The sequence below is a fragment of the Notolabrus celidotus genome, chromosome 7, assembly GCF_009762535.1.
Source record: "Notolabrus celidotus isolate fNotCel1 chromosome 7, fNotCel1.pri, whole genome shotgun sequence".
Lineage (NCBI taxonomy): Eukaryota > Metazoa > Chordata > Actinopteri > Labriformes > Labridae > Notolabrus > Notolabrus celidotus.
Genome location: NC_048278.1, coordinates 4,341,515 through 4,359,348, shown reverse-complemented (window position 1 = coordinate 4,359,348; position 17,834 = coordinate 4,341,515). Strand labels below are relative to the sequence as shown.

At 42.6% G+C, this 17,834-nt stretch overlaps 1 protein-coding gene across 2 annotated transcripts in view; it reads right to left on the bottom strand.

Moving 5' to 3' along the window:
* Positions 1 to 4,711: 4,711 nt before the first annotated feature.
* Positions 4,712 to 17,834, bottom strand: part of glra3 (glycine receptor, alpha 3) — a 59,922-nt gene continuing 46,799 nt past the window's right edge. The window contains exons 7-10 of one of the 2 annotated variants that reach the window (XM_034688806.1): positions 16,158 to 16,372; positions 13,973 to 14,122; positions 9,566 to 9,694; positions 4,712 to 8,060 (exon numbers count right to left, since the gene is read on the bottom strand). In XM_034688806.1, coding sequence (XP_034544697.1) covers positions 7,731 to 8,060; positions 9,566 to 9,694; positions 13,973 to 14,122; positions 16,158 to 16,372 — 824 coding nt within the window. In that variant the 3' untranslated portion in view covers positions 4,712 to 7,730. The remainder of the gene's footprint in view (positions 8,061 to 9,565; positions 9,695 to 13,972; positions 14,123 to 16,157; positions 16,373 to 17,834) is intronic. The other variant, XM_034688808.1, reaches the window with a different exon arrangement.

The following is a 17,834-nucleotide window of genomic DNA, read 5'->3' as shown; positions in this document are numbered from 1 at the left end:
AGCTATCATTAAACAAGCCTCAGACCATCAGACCTGACTGTCATTTTGTTAGAGAATATGCTACAACAATCACCCGTCACATCAAATCACTCCACAGAAAGTAGTCCTTCTCATTCCCCCTCTGCCTGTTGACACTGTGGTAAAATCGTTAGTGTGATCTTGGTCGTGGGGAAATTATGACAGTTAGTGGGCACAGATGTGAGAGCAGCCTGAGTGGCTACTGGACCCCAACCATCTCTTACCTCTTTTCGACCGAGGCAGTTTCAGGGCCGGTTTGGAGCTGGCGCTCAATTGAGAACCAGTTTTTCGTGCTTCGACTGCAAGTGAACCTGCTCCCAGACAGGAAAACTGGTTCCAGAGCGTCTCCAACTCTTTGCTAGTCTAGAACCGTGAACCACTTACGTAAGGGGCAAGGGGCGGGGTTGTCGTGATCAAAGACACAAACCAAACCTCTTTCCGCCATTGTCCTGCAGCGAAAAGAGGTATGTGAGGGAAAAGTGGAGCGACATCCTGTCCTGTGATCCAGAGCTAGAGAGAACATCTGTGAGCTGCTGATCTCTACAAAGTCCCTGAAACCAGAAGAGGGAGAGATCACAGACACAATGTTCAACGTGGAGACATTTGACTCGTTTATGTTTAAAGTCAAAGAGAAGAAGGAGAGCTGAATGAGGACAGACATGTCAACATCAATATTCCTACAGGAGTCAAGTTCACCTGATCTGCTCCGATGACCATCATCTTAAAATCAGCATCATAACTCCGTCTCTATTGAGGAATAACCCCGCCTACTTGTGGGGCTCTTTGTTCTGGACCATCAACGTGTCTCTCCATCTTTCATCCCTCTGCTGCTGTGGTTGTGAATGACGGCTGGCCTCAGTCATGAGGGGGACACTTCCATTACAGATAAGTGACGCCATCTACTGCTGTGGATGAATACAGGCTGTTCAAATTAGAGTAACACACTTTACCTGAAAACTGAAATAATATAACGCTGAGATGTGAATGTTCAGAGCAGAAAGGACGGACAGACAAAATGTTTAAAGAAGTGGCAACCAAGTTTATTATAATCCAATATAATTTAATTTGAACAATGTAAAATATGCACATCTTATGTTACAAAAAAGTGTGTGTGCTCTGAACTCAAGCTTTGAGGGGTTTGTTGTATTTCACCTTTAAAGCAGAATATCTGTCAACATACGGAGTACAATGACGACAACGTGAGGTAAGATGTGACGTTTCCTCTGATGGAGAACTTAAATTAAAATAAATAAAAAACTAAAGTAAAAAATTCTCATTAACAAAACTAAAATGAATGTCCATGCATTGAATTTCGTACGATACATCTTCATCGCTCTTCTCCTCCACGACTGATCAAATACTCTTCACTAATCCACACACTTCATCACGTCTGAACCACAGTGAAAATAAAAAACAAAGAGAACACAACAGATTGAAAACTCACAGATCTGATAAACGACATGTTCAAGCCTCGCGTGTCACACTCAGAGTCAGAACAACATCTCCTTTGTCCACCCGTCACAGACGCAGCAGTGTCTGCTTTCTGAAATATGCACCAATAAAAACTTCTTACCGACCAAAGCAGAACATGACGTTTACATCGCTTCAGAAGAGGTGTCATGGCACAGATTGTCCAGCAGAGGGCGCTCAGTCTACTCTCAGCACAGTCTGTAGCACGAGCAGCAGAGCGTCACACGGTGGGCCTTTTATAATCTGGTAACATAACCTTTAAGTTATTTTAGAGAGCAGCCTTCTGGGACATCACGTGGACATGTTTGTGATATTTTTACTCTCACTCATTGCTATGCTACATCATCTGCATATCTGTAATATGTTCCTCACAACTCCACGACGGTAAAACATCTGAGAACCTCTTCTTCTTCAAAGCTTTTAGTCTTTCATACAAATGTTCATAAACTCTCTTCTATGTTATGTTAAAAACAGCATCCTGAGCCCGAACACGCTCAGCTACAGTCCGGACAGATCCCTCAGAGTTTTATTTCGGAGTCTGTGACAAAGTGGAGCTCCAGGTCGTAAACCTTTCACATATTTTGGGATCTAAATCTAGCGCTCTGCACACGCTAACGTCAGGGGCTTAAAAATGCTGGTTATAATAACACTTTAATCACTCAGTTTGTATCGTTTTTTCACAGCCTCTCTAAATCTAAATTTGGGATCTAAATCTTGGCCTCAGATATCAGCTGTGAGAGGCGCTGTTATCAGGGGTGGAGCCAAACCTTTAGACTGGGGGGCCCTAGCACAGACTTGTGTAGGAGTGGCCAGGAGTGTTAAACATTAGGAGCGTATTATACCATAAAAGAATCAGAAATGTGTTTCATAATTTCTATCTTTAAAACTGAGCGTCAACATTTAAATCTGTTGCTGAATATGTTTGTCCAAAGTCACTGTTTAAAGCACCAACGAAGAAGAATGCTCTCAAGTGAAACGCAAAGAATCTTCTAGCAGCCTGTTGAAACAATCTGAAGAGATAATGTCAGTATTAGTGTCGCCTCTGAGAGGGCAAATAGGATTTCAGGGGTGGCCAAGGCAAACCCTAGGAAGCATCTGATTGTGCGTCCACAAAAAGTCTTATTTTCACTTTGGTCAAAAGTCTTGAGGCATGATATGAAGGATCCTTCAGTCACACACTCAGTGGTCGGATTGATTTGGTTTTCTGGTTCATCTCCACAAAGTTTGACCCGGTACAAGGAGCTGCTGGTCTACCTCTGCCTCCATGTGTCCGTTTAGTGTTCTGAAACATTAGTCCAGATCCAACACGGTCTTCAAGTAACACATAAAACTGAGCACAGCGTTAGTTCCTCCTCTCCAGCTCCTCCTTCCTGTGTCTGACGTGACAAGTGTCATACGTAACGTCACTGATGCTCGCTCTGTTCTGTACCCCGGAGGTCTTTGCTGCTGCTCTACCTGCCTTGGCTTTTCATGCATGCACATAAAAGAGAGGGGCGGGGTGCTCTCCCCGCCTCAGGCTTTGGCATTCCACATAGGCACAGAACAGAGACATACTGACAAATACAACTTATTGCTTGTTAATAATTGATCCATCTGAGGAGAGCGGCCCCGACTGAACTCACTGGACGTGCTGAAATTTGGTCATTAGGTCTTAAAATTTCAGATCTGCACTTTCGAATGTTTAAAAACACAAAAAGAACAAAACTTAGTGTAAGAAGACAAAAATAATCTACATCCAGAACATGTTCATATCTTCCAAAAACACAAGCTGTGTCATATTTCAAGTACACGGGATCTCTCGGCAGGTTTTCAGGACAATATTTGCACGTTTAAAGAAAGAGCAAACACCAAAATTTAGTTAAAGCCCCTTTTCAAAAACTACAAGACCCAGCTGACCTTCTGCCTGGAGCTTGATCACAGAAATGTCCTCAACATGAATTTGTTTTCATTTGAACAATGCAAATATTTCTGTTAGGGAAATACTGGTGTAAATATCGCACAGCGAGCGCACGGAAAGGCTTCATGTTAACAAGCTGACCCAACATCCTTCCAGGAAACAGCCGAAACTGGATGCGGAGCATCAGTCTGATGGAGGAGGTGACCTGTCAGTTATTTACAGAGCCAGACCTGTTAAGTGTTCGTGGAGAGGAAACTCAAATAACTTCTGTGTGCAGCGAGCTTGCAGTGTTAATATTTGCTGGATTTACGATGTGATTAAGTTTCACTCCTCGGCTGCAGCTTTCAGGTCAGTGAAGTCTGAGATAACGACCCTCTCCCTCTGAGTTTATCTCTCCTTCATGAGTTTATGATCTCAATTCACAAAGCAGACATACTGTTATTGATTAAAACTTTTAATTCTGTCTTGAATCTGGAGGAGCAGCCAGCCAGTCATGCCTCAGTTGAATAGTTTGTGTAAGAAGTGTTGGGCATTTTAAAACAGCTTCACTGCTCACACTCATCTCCTTCCAAGAGTTGATTCAGTGAATCCGTCTGTAATAAAGTACGATCACAAACAGCACAAGAGGATTCTCCTCTATGCTAACAGGATAACTGCGGTGTCGCTCATGTGGATGTCGGCCTGTCTGTCTTCTTCTATAGTGGAATGGCCTTCATCTCTGTCTTACTGCCCTCTACTGGTCTGTCAGTGTAATGCAACTACTTTTATTTTCTCTCCATGCGTTGCTGGTCTAATTTGCATATTTCAACAGGACTTCAGGCCTCCGTGGAAACACGGACAACAATGGGCTATGGTGTGGTCGAAAAGCACCTCGACAGTGAGCTTAGCTTTCATTAACATCCACAGACAGATATCTGCACGCTCTCTGCACACGTTGCACATCAGCACCTTGCTCTCTACTCGAGTTACTGGTTGGATCGTTAATGAAGGCAACACAGAAGTTTTTCCTGGAACGACTGTTAGCTACACCGAAGATCTTGAAAACACAAGTAGAGGCTGTGATAATGTCAGAAAGCAGCCATGTGTTCTCCAATGTGAGATTACAAACAAACCACCAGGTGAGGCAGGGGCAGATCAACAGCTCTGTGTTCTGTGAAGGAGATATGACTGAATAAAGACCTCTTACTGGTCTCTAAGCTTCAACATCTGATTTGTCGTTGTGTAAGTTTCTCCACCTCTCACCTGGATGACTCGATGACTGATACCTGTTAACGTGCGGCTGAAGGAGGAGGAGCTGTTAGTCAGAGTGTAAACAGGGAGTCAGAACAGTGTTGCTACAGTTTACTTAATGATAGCCTCAGAAACAGATTGTTACAGAGTGAGGATCGGTGCCAACAGCTGAGGTGGGGCTGAGAGTGTCTGGGACAAAAACACAAATCGTTGGCAGCTGAGTTGTAAGACACGAGTGGGCGAAATAGTGTGTAGTTCCTGTGTGTGTGTGTTTGTTTGTGTGTGTGTGTGTGTGTGTGTGTGTGTGTGTGTGTGTGTGTCTGTAGTTCCCACACCTCTTTCAGTCTCAGAGCATCATCAGCTGATCTCTGTCTGTTATCACGGCTGGATTATGAGCTCCACACGTCTGAGGTTTGTCCGTTTGTCACTGTTAACAAAGCAGACGATTAATCCGTCCTCTTTGTTCCTCAGGACCGTCTCTGTCCTCTTTGTTCCTCAGGACCGTCTCTGTCCTCTTTGTTCCTCAGGACCGTCTCTGTCCTCTTTGTTCCTCAGAACCATCTCTGTCCTCTTTGTTCCTCAGGACCGTCTCCGTCCTCTTTGTTCCTCAGGACCGTCTCTCTCCTGTTTGTTCCTCTGGACCGTCTCCGTCTGCTTTGTTCCTCAGGACCGTCTCCGTCCTCTTTGTTCCTCAGGACCGTCTCTGTCCTCTTTGTTCCTCAGGACCGTCTCTGTCCTCTTTGTTCCTCTGGACCGTCTCTGTCCTCTTCGTTCCTCAGGACCGTCTCTGTCCTCTTTGTTCCTCAGGACCGTCTCTGTCCTCTTTGTTCCTCTGGACCGTCTCTGTCCTCTTCGTTCCTCAGGACCGTCTCCGTCCTCTTTGTTCCTCAGGACCGTCTCTGTCCTCTTTGTTCCTCAGGACCGTCTCTGTCCTCTTTGTTCCTCAGGACCGTCTCTGTCCTCTTTGTTCCTCAGGACCGTCTCCGTCCTCTTTGTTCCTCAGGTCCGTGTCTGTCTCCGTCACAGTGTTTGAAGTCTTCAGACGTCCCAGATTAGAGCCAACGTCTCTCACGGAGGGAGAACACTACATTTAATCTACAGTGAATCTGATCTGAAAAATAAACACAGACGAACGTGGAGCGAGTCGGCGTTGTCAGCACGTCCACTGCTGGTGCAAGTTTCAAGTTAAATAACGCTGATTTGATGTTTTAAAAAAACTACAGACGGTGAAGTGGTTCCTTCGAAACTGTTCTTCAGGTGACTGTTTATAAAAAGTGGATGCAGTCTGTGCTTCAGTATCTTAACCCTGCATACATCTGATGACTAGCAGGGGGCGACACCACGTGTTGCATACAGAAGTTTACTGCCGAGGTCAGACTACAGGATCATATCCCAACGCAGCAGACGATGGACTTTAAGAGCCGTCGACTCTGAAACTTGATGGTTGTATCCCGTGTAGTGAGTCATAGTCTACTGACTGTGAGGTTGACCAATGAGAGCACAGAGCACTCTGCACACGCTAACGTCAGGGGCTTAAAAATGTTGGTTTATAATAACACTTTAATCACTCAGTTTGTATTGTTTTTTCACAGCCTCCCTTCCTTCTAACGTCATCACATCAGCCAGGATGATTGGTCATAACACATAGTTATGGCTCTGTAATCACGCACGAAGACACAAATTCACGCCACTGAAGTAAATTGAACAAATGAATGAGAAAAAAACTGGACTCATGTGAATTTGTGAAAACCTTTGTCTGTCACTTGATTCCAGCTATCGTTTGTACTAGGAAGTTAGCTCCGCCCCCTTTAGCATAACCAGCTCGACCGTTCAATGCAGTCGAGCTCAACCTTGTTTGACAACAGCAGACTAGAGTGGCGTTTGAAGGGAACCCCTCCCCTCTCGTTAGATTCAAGTTATTCGTATGATTCGACCTCTAACTGTGGACCAATGGGACTCAAACAAAACTGCTCCCCTCTGGTTCCAACACACCAACATGAAGAAGGCCAGTAATCAAGTAATCTGATTAGATTAAAGATAGAAGACCAGATCAAATCTTTAAATTTGTTAGTCTAAAAGAACATTTTGACATTGAAAGAGATTAAGATTATATCTGGATCAAAGCTCCAGTTTGTGCTCCAGCAGGGATGATCCAACACTCTGGATTATTCTAATCCCAGCGGAGACACAAACTCTTAATTTGTCCAAACAGAACGACACTTTAACGAAGGAGGGAATAATTTAAGAGTTATTTTAAATATTGTGCTTTTAAACGCATCATCGTGGACATAAAGATAACATTAGTTTGGGATTAAAAGAAGGATTTTGTTTAAATAGTTAGTTTAAATAACACATTTCACCAAATAATTTATAACACTGTAGGATTAATAATCTATACCAGCGTGGAGTTATTGCTGTGATGACGTTAGTATAAAAACCTGCTTCGACACACCCAAGGTCATCACGCTCAGATGTGGCGTCGCAACATCGGAACAACTTTTAGGATCTTTCACTTTGTGTGGGTTTTGGCGCCCCCTGTGGTGAGAGTCTGCAGGGCGAAGTCCAGTAATCCAGGTCTTCTTTAAAGGTCTGGCTCAGGTTGATCCGGTCCAGTTTCCTTTTAAAAGTGGCGGCAGGTGGCCTAGCAGATAAAGCACCCGCCCCTTGTCAGAGGATGTAGTCCTGGTCGCAGCGGTTGTTGGTTCGACTCCAGTCCCTGACTCTTTGCTGCATGTCTCTCTCCTCTCTCCGCCTCTCTCTCTTCAGCTGTTCTGTCAATAAACACAACTCAGAAAAAAAAAGAAAACTGGATTTCCAACGTGTGATAAAACTTCTTGGATGCTCTTCAAACATCATGACCGGACAGGAGGAGTCGTGTCGGCCACATCCTCTCATTATATACCGTCAACACGTCACGGCGCCTGCAGACGTTTTCTCCTCCAGCTTGAACACATCTTTTATTTTTAAACTGAGTTATAAAACGTTCAATCATCTTCATGATTGTTTCTGTACATTGGGATTGATGAGCTTTCAGAAACAGGATGTTTTTGTGACTCTGGATGCTCTCGGACGTGTCCTCATGAAGCCATCAGATCAGGAGTGTGTGTGATGATCTCTACTGCTTATGAAAGTCTTCGTGACGCAGGATCTTATAAAGAACCCAGTAGAAGATGTTGAAGAAGAGAAAGGCGAGAGGGAAGCCAGCCCTCGACACGGTGTCAATCTTCTTGGCTCTGTCGATGAATAACTTCCTCATCTCCTCCGTGCTTTTACCCCCTCCACCTGTCGTCGGCCCCGGTGGATTCTGGGTAGTGTTCGCCGTGGCTCCGGGCGTGTTCACCACGGCCACCGTGTTGTTGGTGCTGGCCTTCGACTCCTTGCTGTTGCTGGGAGTGGAGGTCACGGCAGCCGTGGAGGTCGGTCTGCTCTCTTGAACTTCCCCTTCCTGTCGGGGAGAAAAGGAGGAAGAAGAGGAGGAGGAGGTCAGAGTTCAGACATTAGTGCTCATTTATTGTTCTTTGACGTTGCCAAATGAACCCTGAAGCAATTCAGAGCGCTCTGACGGATTTACTGCTGCGTTTATTAACTGACCTCGACTTTCTCTGTGACATGCTTCACAACGCTGCAGCTACACAAACCTCTCTCAGAGTTCACAGAGCGAGCGCTGCATCAAACACAAAGTTAATCAAATAATAATAATAAGTAATAAAAGGTTAGTTTACTTTAAAAACAGATATCATGTATGCTAAATAACTAAAGCAGATTTGTTTCATGTTGATGCAGTCATTGTTATTTTAAGGATTACTTTTATCAGTTATTAAGATTTATTTGGTATACATATTTTTTATCCTTGAACATTTATTTATTTCTGTCAACATATTTCAGTGTTTATTATAATCTTTTTTTTTTTGCGATTTATTTATTAATCATTTTGTTATGTATTTCTTTCTTGCATTTGTCTGATCTTTTTAACTTTAACTGATTTGTAATTTTGCTTTCTACCCTTATTTCTTTAATTAATTTTACTGTTTTGATTTTATTTTATTCTGATGTATTTTTTGTGATTATGTCTTTTATTATTTTATCCATTTCTGTTGTTTTCTTTCATGAAGCACTTTGGGCTGCATGCTATAATATAAATAAATAAAGGAACAGAAACATTTAAATTGCTTCAGCTCTGTTTTTCTTAAAACACAGACTGACTTGTTTTATTGTTTTATTACCTGAGAACACTTCAGAAAGGAGATGAGGATTAAAAACATGGAGGTAAGATTCTTTATCTGAAACCAGTAGCAGCTGATACATCACTTTTTCAAAGAAGCCACCTTAATAAAAACAATGGTTTTAACCTCAGAGGAGGAACTGCTGGTCCACTGGAGGCAGCGAGAGATCAGCATCTCTTAAGTTCTGACAACCTGAGGCTGTCACGAGCAAATAAATAACTTTTGACAGATGTTGTTTGAACTTGCAGCCGCTAAAAACCATTACATTGCTGCTGCATGGAGCATCTATGACAGGAGATTCATTAATATTAGTATCTATTACACATTTATAACAAAAGACATATTAAAATAAGTCCAATGTTTGAAAACACCAGAATCCCAAAGAGCTGAACGAGCCTTTGAAAGTGGAACAAAGTTTGAAAATCCAAAACACTGATTTCAGTCTTCGTTTGCAATCACTTAATAATGAATGATCACAAAAGCAGATCCTCAATAATCTTTGCTAACGAGGACTGCACGGCGCACAGAGTTCGGAGTGTGTTTCTATATCTCAGGTAAAATTTTGCAGAAGTGTCCTTTAATGAGTTTTATGATGGAGACGTCTGCATGAACGAGGAGTGGATGGAGAGGACTCACAGCGACACACATCACTTCATGCAGGTGAAACATGCAGACACAAAGCAGACGTGCACAAACACAAACACACGTGTGTGCACAGTGTGGTTACCCTGTGGTTGTCGGTGTAGATGTTGCTCATAGATCCATACAGAGGGTGTGATGGTTTGAGGCCGATGTCAATGTTAACACGACGGAGGGAGTCAGCTAGCTCCTCGGGATCGACTGCACCTCCACTGTTCTACCGATCGACAGCATGCACACCAGTGATCAACACACAGAAACCAAACAGAAGACAAGAAGACAAACAAACAGCATCCAAAACAAAGAGCCGGGACGCTGAGTCATTCAGTCAACTCACGAGCTTCAGGTACACATGAACGCTAAACCTCTTGTTTTTAGTCTGTTGCAGCTGGCAGAGTGAATATTCAGAGGTGAAAATAAATGAAAGGATATAAACGCTGTCTCCAGAGGGTTATTTTCTACCTTACTCAAAGCTTGACCCTGAAAGGCGACTGGACTTGGTTGCAGCTCTCGTCTGAAAGGCTTCTTCAGTTTGAAACTCAGTGATAGGCGGAGCTAGAAATATTTAAGGTGTCTAAATGTGGGTGACACCTGGGTCAGAACGGCTCTGTAGATGTAGAGACACTTTACTGAGACATGTCATTGCGGTAGATTTTTGGTAATTTCAAATAAAAAAAATGTAGAGTCATCAGTGAAGTTATTCTCAGGATTTTCAGTAAAGCAGACGTGAAGAGCAAAGGCATCGTAATAAATAATATCCCCTTTTAATTGTTTTATTGATAGAGATGTGTAATAAAAGGGTTAATGTGTAATCCTTCAGACTTTAATGTCTAATCCTTTTATCTGACTTTACTTTGACCAGTTTGCATCACAATAAAACATGAACAAAACACGTAACCTGACGATGAATCCAAAGGACCGGATTGATCACCTGTTTTTAATTACTTTACTTTGAGCCCTGATAAGAAACTGTCTGCTGCAGTTGTTGAAACTAACGCAATAATTTCCTCATTTACAAATTAAACTGTTTTAACAAACTGCGGTCCGATCAGTTTATTGTTTTCTTTGCTTTCACCAGCTGGTACAAACATTTAGAATCAGGTCCCAATCATGTACTCAATAGGAATCAATAGATGTGATATCTATGAAATACCTTTTGCCCTTTGATAAGCTGTTTCAATACAAAAAAAAAACTATACACAGCATCAGACTATATTAAGTTCTTTACTGTTTCACTTTTGACGATTGACTGAACCATGGACTCACAGATTGATCAAAAAAAATAAATGCCCCCTGTCTCTGCTCACTGTTGTTGCTAATTTTATTTCATTTTATTTGAGTTGTTATTAATTCCCCCTTCTTGGCCAAGAACATAAAATTAACATTCATTCTAAAATCCTCAGTGAACATTGTTTAACTCATTCACTGTCCTCCAGTGAACACGAATGCAATCATGAAATTTGACCTTTGATCGAATCTTCTTTTACTTAAAATAAAATATCCTTTCCAAAATGTTTATTAGATTTTTTCTACAAAAACAACTCCTGCAACACCTCTTCAGCTGCTTTATGTTGTGTTCACATCACACACGAGTGAGTTACATGAAGAGTCCAAGTAGAGATGCTGGTAGATGCAAGTTCTTGTCGGGCACGAATGGCACGAATATAAATTGTACAAATGCAGTTACACACGCAAATTCGTGAAGCGTTTACCGCTCTACTCCCTTCATTCGCTTATTCGAGAGAGTTGCAAAATCTGATCATAAGTGCCACCTGTTTGTTTTTTTTAAATCAAAACAGGAATAACCAGGAGCTAGCTTGAAGGTCAGATTATCTGGTAAGTTGTGAGAACCTGTTACTTGAGTCAAGCTAACCATCACCGGCCTCTTGCCTTTCGTTACTCATGTACATGCCAATAGAGCGGGTTATTTGCATGAATTAAACATGTAAACACAGAACATTCTGGTGTCCAAATACGCATAATAAAGTGAGTGAATGAGTTTATTCTGGTCTGGTGTGAACACAACATTACAATCACAACACAGGAGTCTAATAAAAACCTTCCTTATTAAAACACAAACACAGTTACTTTACAAATGAATAAAAGAAATAATAACACGTTTTTCTTCCTAAAATAACCTTAGAGTAAACTAAAGCAAGGAGCTAACTATTCTGCCTTCAGTAAATAGATGCAGCCAAACAAATAAACATCATCTAATGCAGCAGGTGAAGCTAAATTAGTCCCTGATAGGCCGATACCAGCTGAAACTGCCTTTCTAAAGTGAAAGTTTTGGTTTTGTAGTTTTGTTTGTTGTGCAGAAACACAGAACATGAACACTGTTTTTTTTGTGAGTTGACTGAATGCGTCCTCAACCCGCAGAGATCCTAACATGCACCGACACCAGGCTCCTCCTCCGTCTGGACGGTGTCGGAGAAATCAAACATCAGTGAACCTTAAAGTCACCGTGATGAAGTTAGAGCCATGCTGCGTCATGCACTCATTCAGTAAGTGACATGTGGTGATTCAGGAGAGTCAAACATGCACAGTTAAACACACTCTATGTCCACTATCACACGTCATGAATGATTTTATAAATTACTTTACAACATCTTTATTCCCTTCACACCACTTTTATTCTTCTTCCTCATCTGTTTTCATCTTAATCTCAAACTGCAGTAACTACATGTGTCCACAAGGTGGCGGCATCAAACAGGAAAACAAACCAGCTTCAACAGTCTGTGGAAACATGTGCAGATACAGACTTCATGTTCAGGTGTGAGGATATACAGTTAGTGTGTGTGTGTGTGTCTTTAAAGAGCTGCAGAGAGTGTGTGTGGGATTAACTTAGCACAAACTTGTATATTTCTAAGAAGTATTTTTTTAACCCTTTGAACAAATCACTTTAACTCAGTTTGTTTGATATGTCTCAGCTGTTTTCTTTAGATCTCAGTCAGAGGATCAAAACTCACATCCCCAGAGTTTCAAAATCACAAACAGACACAGGAATAAGCTTAACTTACTATGTTAGTGTGAGTATGGCTTTATGTGGTCTGGACTATCAAAAAAGGAGTCATTTAGTTCTCAAGATCCTCAGAAAATGATCCCGCTTTCACGAGAAAACAAGCTTTGTTCAAATCAAGAACACGGGAGATAAAATGCTTGGATGCATGTCCGCTGAGGGCTTCTGTAGATTTGGTTCTGCAAAATGATACAGATGAACAGCCCGGTACAGTAAAGAGTGATTCCTACGTGCATCATTGTTTATGACTGAGGAAAAGCCTCTTCACCTCCTCCTGTTATCAGTTTTTTATGATATTTATAAAGCGCATAAATTCAAATGAATAAATACATTCAAAAAACATCAGGACGCTGTGTATAATGTTGATAAAAACAGATTTCGATGTTTTGTAGATCATTTCAAGTCTATATTATACTCTTATTTTCCTGTATAAGGGAGGTAACAGTGTCCATGATTTCCAAATAGAATGTCAGATTTTGATCCATCAGACCACAGGACAGTTTTCCACTTCCCCTCAGTCCCTCTTAAACAGGCTCAGGTCAAGAGCAGTCTCTGTGGTTCTGGATCAGGTTTATATAGGGTTTCTTCTTTGCATTGATCAGTTTGAACCTGCAACTGTGAATGCAGTGATTTCCACTACAGAGTCATGTCTGTTTTTAATGCAGTGACATCCACTACAGAGTCATGTCTGTTTTTAATGCAGTGACTTCCACTGCAGAGTCATGTCTTTTTTAAATGCAGTGACATCCACTACAGAGTCATGTCTGTTTTTAATGCAGTGACTTCCACTACAGAGTCATGTCTGTTTTTAATGCAGTGACTTCCACTGCAGAGTCATGTCTGTTTTTCATGCAGTGACTTCCACTACAGAGTCATGTCTGTTTTTAATGCAGTGACTTCCACTGCAGAGTCATGTCTGTTTTTCATGCAGTGACTTCCACTACAGAGTCATGTCTGTTTTTAATGCAGTGACTTCCACTAAAGAGTCATGTCTGTTTTCCATGCAGTGACTTCCACTACAGAGTCATGTCTGTTTTTAATGCAGTGACTTCCACTACAGAGTCATGTCTGTTTTTAATGCAGTGACTTCCACTACAGAGTCATGTCTGTTTTTCATGCAGTGACTTCCACTACAGAGTCATGTCTGTTTTTCATGCAGTGACTTCCACTACAGAGTCATGTCTGTTTTTAATGCAGTGACTTCCACTACAGAGTCATGTCTGTTTTTCATGCAGTGACTTCCACTACAGAGTCATGTCTGTTTTTAATGCAGTGACTTCCACTACAGAGTCATGTCTGTTTTTCATGCAGTGACTTCCACTACAGATTTGATCTGCAAACCCATCAGAATCTGTCAGAATCTGCATTTTTCCAGCTTGTCTTGAGTTTGGGTTGTAGTAAAAGGTTAACTTGTGTATAAATACTGGTGTTTAGCACACAGCTGTGTTGTGATTGTCAGTGTGTCGTTTTTGGTACCTTGCTCTTGCTCTTGTGATGCCGTCTGAATCGCAGCAGCTCTTTGTGTTGCCTCGACACAAAGTTGACGGCAGCGTACTCCAACAGCGCGGAGAAGACAAAGAGAAGACACACAGCCATCCAAATGTCTATGGCCTTCACGTACGAGACCTGTCAACACACACAAACAAAACCGGTGTCAATCTGAGGACTTTCACTCCGTGTTCGACTCATATTTCCTATGATCTTAGAGACAAGGATAAAAACACACACACACACACACACACACTATCGCTCACAAACACACACACATTGTTTTGCCGATGATGCTGCGTCGTCAAAATGATGTTTCCTCCTTGCTTTATGAAATTATGACTCACTCAGACATGTGTAACATACGGGAGTGCAAACTTCTGTTGAGCACCGGAAACATGAGAAACCTCCTAACATCTAAACACACACACACAGCCTCAGTCATGTCGTTGAGGTGTGTGTGTGTGTGCAGCATGTGTGAGAGAGATGGGTGTACTAATAAGGGTTATATAACAAAGTGCTCCATGTCTGATTTCTCCTCATGCATACACGATACCAGAACAAGACTGAGGGGCTCTCTCTCACACACGCTCGAGTGCACGCCTGATGTGAGTAATCAACACACACTTTGGCCGCCCAAGCAAAACATCCACCAATAAAAACGCAGGAGGAGAAGAAGAAGAAGAAGAGGCATCTCAGGTCTCTGGAGGGGGAATAAATTAACCCTGACACACACACACAAACACACAAACACAAACACACACACACACACACACACACACTCTCTCTCTCTCTGTACACCTCTCTTACCTAAAGACCATATGTGTACGTCGTGTACGTCCTCCTTAATGTGAAGCTTTACTTATAAATGTGCTGCACTTAACGCCTGAGAGTTTAACCTTTAAAACAGAAAGACTGTCTGCTCCTCTACGGCTCAGTGCGAACAGAGAGCGCTAACTGACTGAGAGCTACATGAATCTACATGAATCTGGTGAAATACTGGCTTCTGATTGGCTATTTACATGCACTAAGTTATACGCTATACATACATGAAAAGCCAAGGCAGGGAGAGCAGCAGCAAAGACCCCCGGGGTACAGAATAGAGCGAGCATCAATGAAAGTACATACACTGTAGACATCAGACACAGCAGGAAGGAGGAGCGGAGAGGTGAAGAGGTTTGCAGAGGAAGCAGGAAGAGAAGGCAGGATGAAGCTGACAGGGTCTAGGGTTAAGAGCAGCTGATGTTCTGTAGGTCGAGCTTGACTTCAAGGCTCGCATGAACTTACGCTAAGCTCCATTTTTAAAATATGTCCACCTTAGAAGACATTTTCGACACCTAAAACTGTGTTTACGTGGGGATCATAGACTGAGTAAGACATAGACTTAGTCTCCGTTACGTCACCCATGAGTGTCTGAAGCAGAGTTTTGAAGCCAATCATCGGGGGTCTCCATATTTGAAATCGTGACTCAATCTAACTTCAGTCAACCGAACAAGAGGCAAAGAGGTGGAGTCGAGGCAGACCTTTAGCCTCCTCGCTATTAGCTACAATGAGCTGCCTGTTAGTCAAGTTAGCCACGCCCCTAATAATGCAAAACATGTAACATTAATATCTTCAAAACTAAAGAGTCACCAGTGTCTATGCTAGTGGAGTCATTTGACATTTAACATCCATTTCTGAATCTAGTTCAATACATCATCGTATTTCTACCACAAACAAACATTTTAAATTTCCTCTTGAACATTAGAAATAATGTGCTCTGCCTGCCTGAGCTGTAATAGGACCAGTAGTTGATATAAAGAAACCTACTGTAGGACGTTTGCAGCTGATTCGTGTAGTGATTTACTGTAAGTCTGTTATTTAAAGTGCGAAAACTCCACCACAACATCAGCCTCAGGTTACAGACGGTTCACAGTTCAGAGCAGAGTCGGTCTGAGAATCACTCTGACTCCATTAAACTGTCGAGGTGTGAAGTCTTCAGAGAGAGAAGAAGCAGCGGACTGGACTGCTCCTCTTCCTCAGAGTGTCCCTGAACTCTGAGAGAGAAAGAGCCGCCAGAGGGGAACCTCCGCTCTGACAAACACACATAGACAGCCGCACACTCACACCTGTGGGTTAGACTCTCTCTGTGGGCGCTGGACACACGGGGGAACAACAGAGACCGAGCACAGACCTTAGGCAGTGACGTCCTGGATCCTGAGCTCTGCGTGGTCATGGTGAGGACAGTGGTGATGCCCAGAGCCACTCGGGCTGGAGCAGCATCCATGTTGATCCAGAAGGAGACCCAGGACAGGATGACGATGAGCAGAGAGGGGATGTACATCTGGATCAGGTAGTAACCCATCTGTCGCTCCAGGTGGAACCGCACCTCGATGCAGGTGAATTTACCTGCAACAACCAGGAGAGGTTAATGACACCCTCTTAACTGTAGTTAAAGGATTTAAAACAAGATGAATGGAGGAGGAATGGGGTCCAGTTCTGACCCTGTGAGTCCTTTCACCTCCTCCACAGTTCAAAAACTGCTCAGAGACTGAGAGGATGATGTTTCAAACACAATTCACACAATAACAGATAAAGCAGTTTTATAAACACTTTACTTCACTTTTGCAGTTTTTGGATCTGTGACAAACTTGTATACCAAGTTTACTCCATGCGGTCCCCCAGGGTACAGATCTGGGTACAGATCATCGTACCTAAAGTGTCTAAAAGTAGTATGGGAGGTAGAACCTTCAGTTATCGGTCCCTCTCCTTTGGAATCATCTACCAGTCAGGGTCCGGGAGGCAGACACCCTCTCTACTTTTAAGAGTAGGCTTCAAACTTTCCTTTTTGATAAAGCTTATAGTTAGAGCTGGATCAGGCTTGGACCAGGTCTTAGTTATGCTGCTATAGGCTTAGACTGACACACTGGGATCCTGTCTTTCCCTCTCTCTCCTCTCTCTCCCTCTCTCTATTACTTTAACTCTTCCTGTCCCATTAAAGTTACTAACCATAGACCTTTCTGGAGTCCCTGAGCTCCCTTGTCTCGTAGGTTCCTCTGGATCTCTGCTGCTGTGGACGTGCCAGACTCCAGCTGCTACAACTACTACTATCAGTCTCTCCACTATCATCTCTCTCTCTCTTCATCTCTATAAACAAAATAAAGAAACATGGCAGCGACGGATGTAAAACCATCGCTTCCAGAGCGTCTGACTCAACATGCAAAGTAAGAGCAACAAGATCTGTGAACCGGGTCTTGTTTTTCGAGGGAGCACGTCAGTGATGCACGAGTGTGAGATTTACATTTTCAGTCCCTCAACTTATAATCTTCTCCTGTATGACACTAAATTAGAAGCAGTTAGTTCTATAATTAGTTGAATAATCGTTAAGATAATCGCTGATTAGTCAAATATTAAATTGGTCATTAGTTGCAGCCCCTCTGGCTTTAAGAGCTCTCAGCACCTGTGTGTTTCATGAAGTCTCACTCTGATGATTTCCCCTCTGGCGCTGACATCAGGTTTCGTTTTGTTTCTTTTTTATTTAAATAAAAAATTCCAAAATGTAAAAAAGGAATCTGCTTGTGTCTCGCGGTCATCTCATTACGCCGGCTGAATCTATAAATATCTGTGATGCCTGTTGTCCTCTGAGCCTCCTGATTCACTGCCTGTCCCCTCCCCCACGCTGCACCGCTCCAGGTCACAACACTGCCTCCATGTTTATCTCCAGTCTGAGTTCAGATCCGTTTTAATGAAAGGACAACATCAGTCTGTATGTCCGTCTGTTTGTCTCTCTCCTGCAGTGAATTTCTTTCCGGACTCCATCCCAGCAGCACAAACGTGATGGATGAAATGTGGCAGCCGTTTCGTCTTGTGT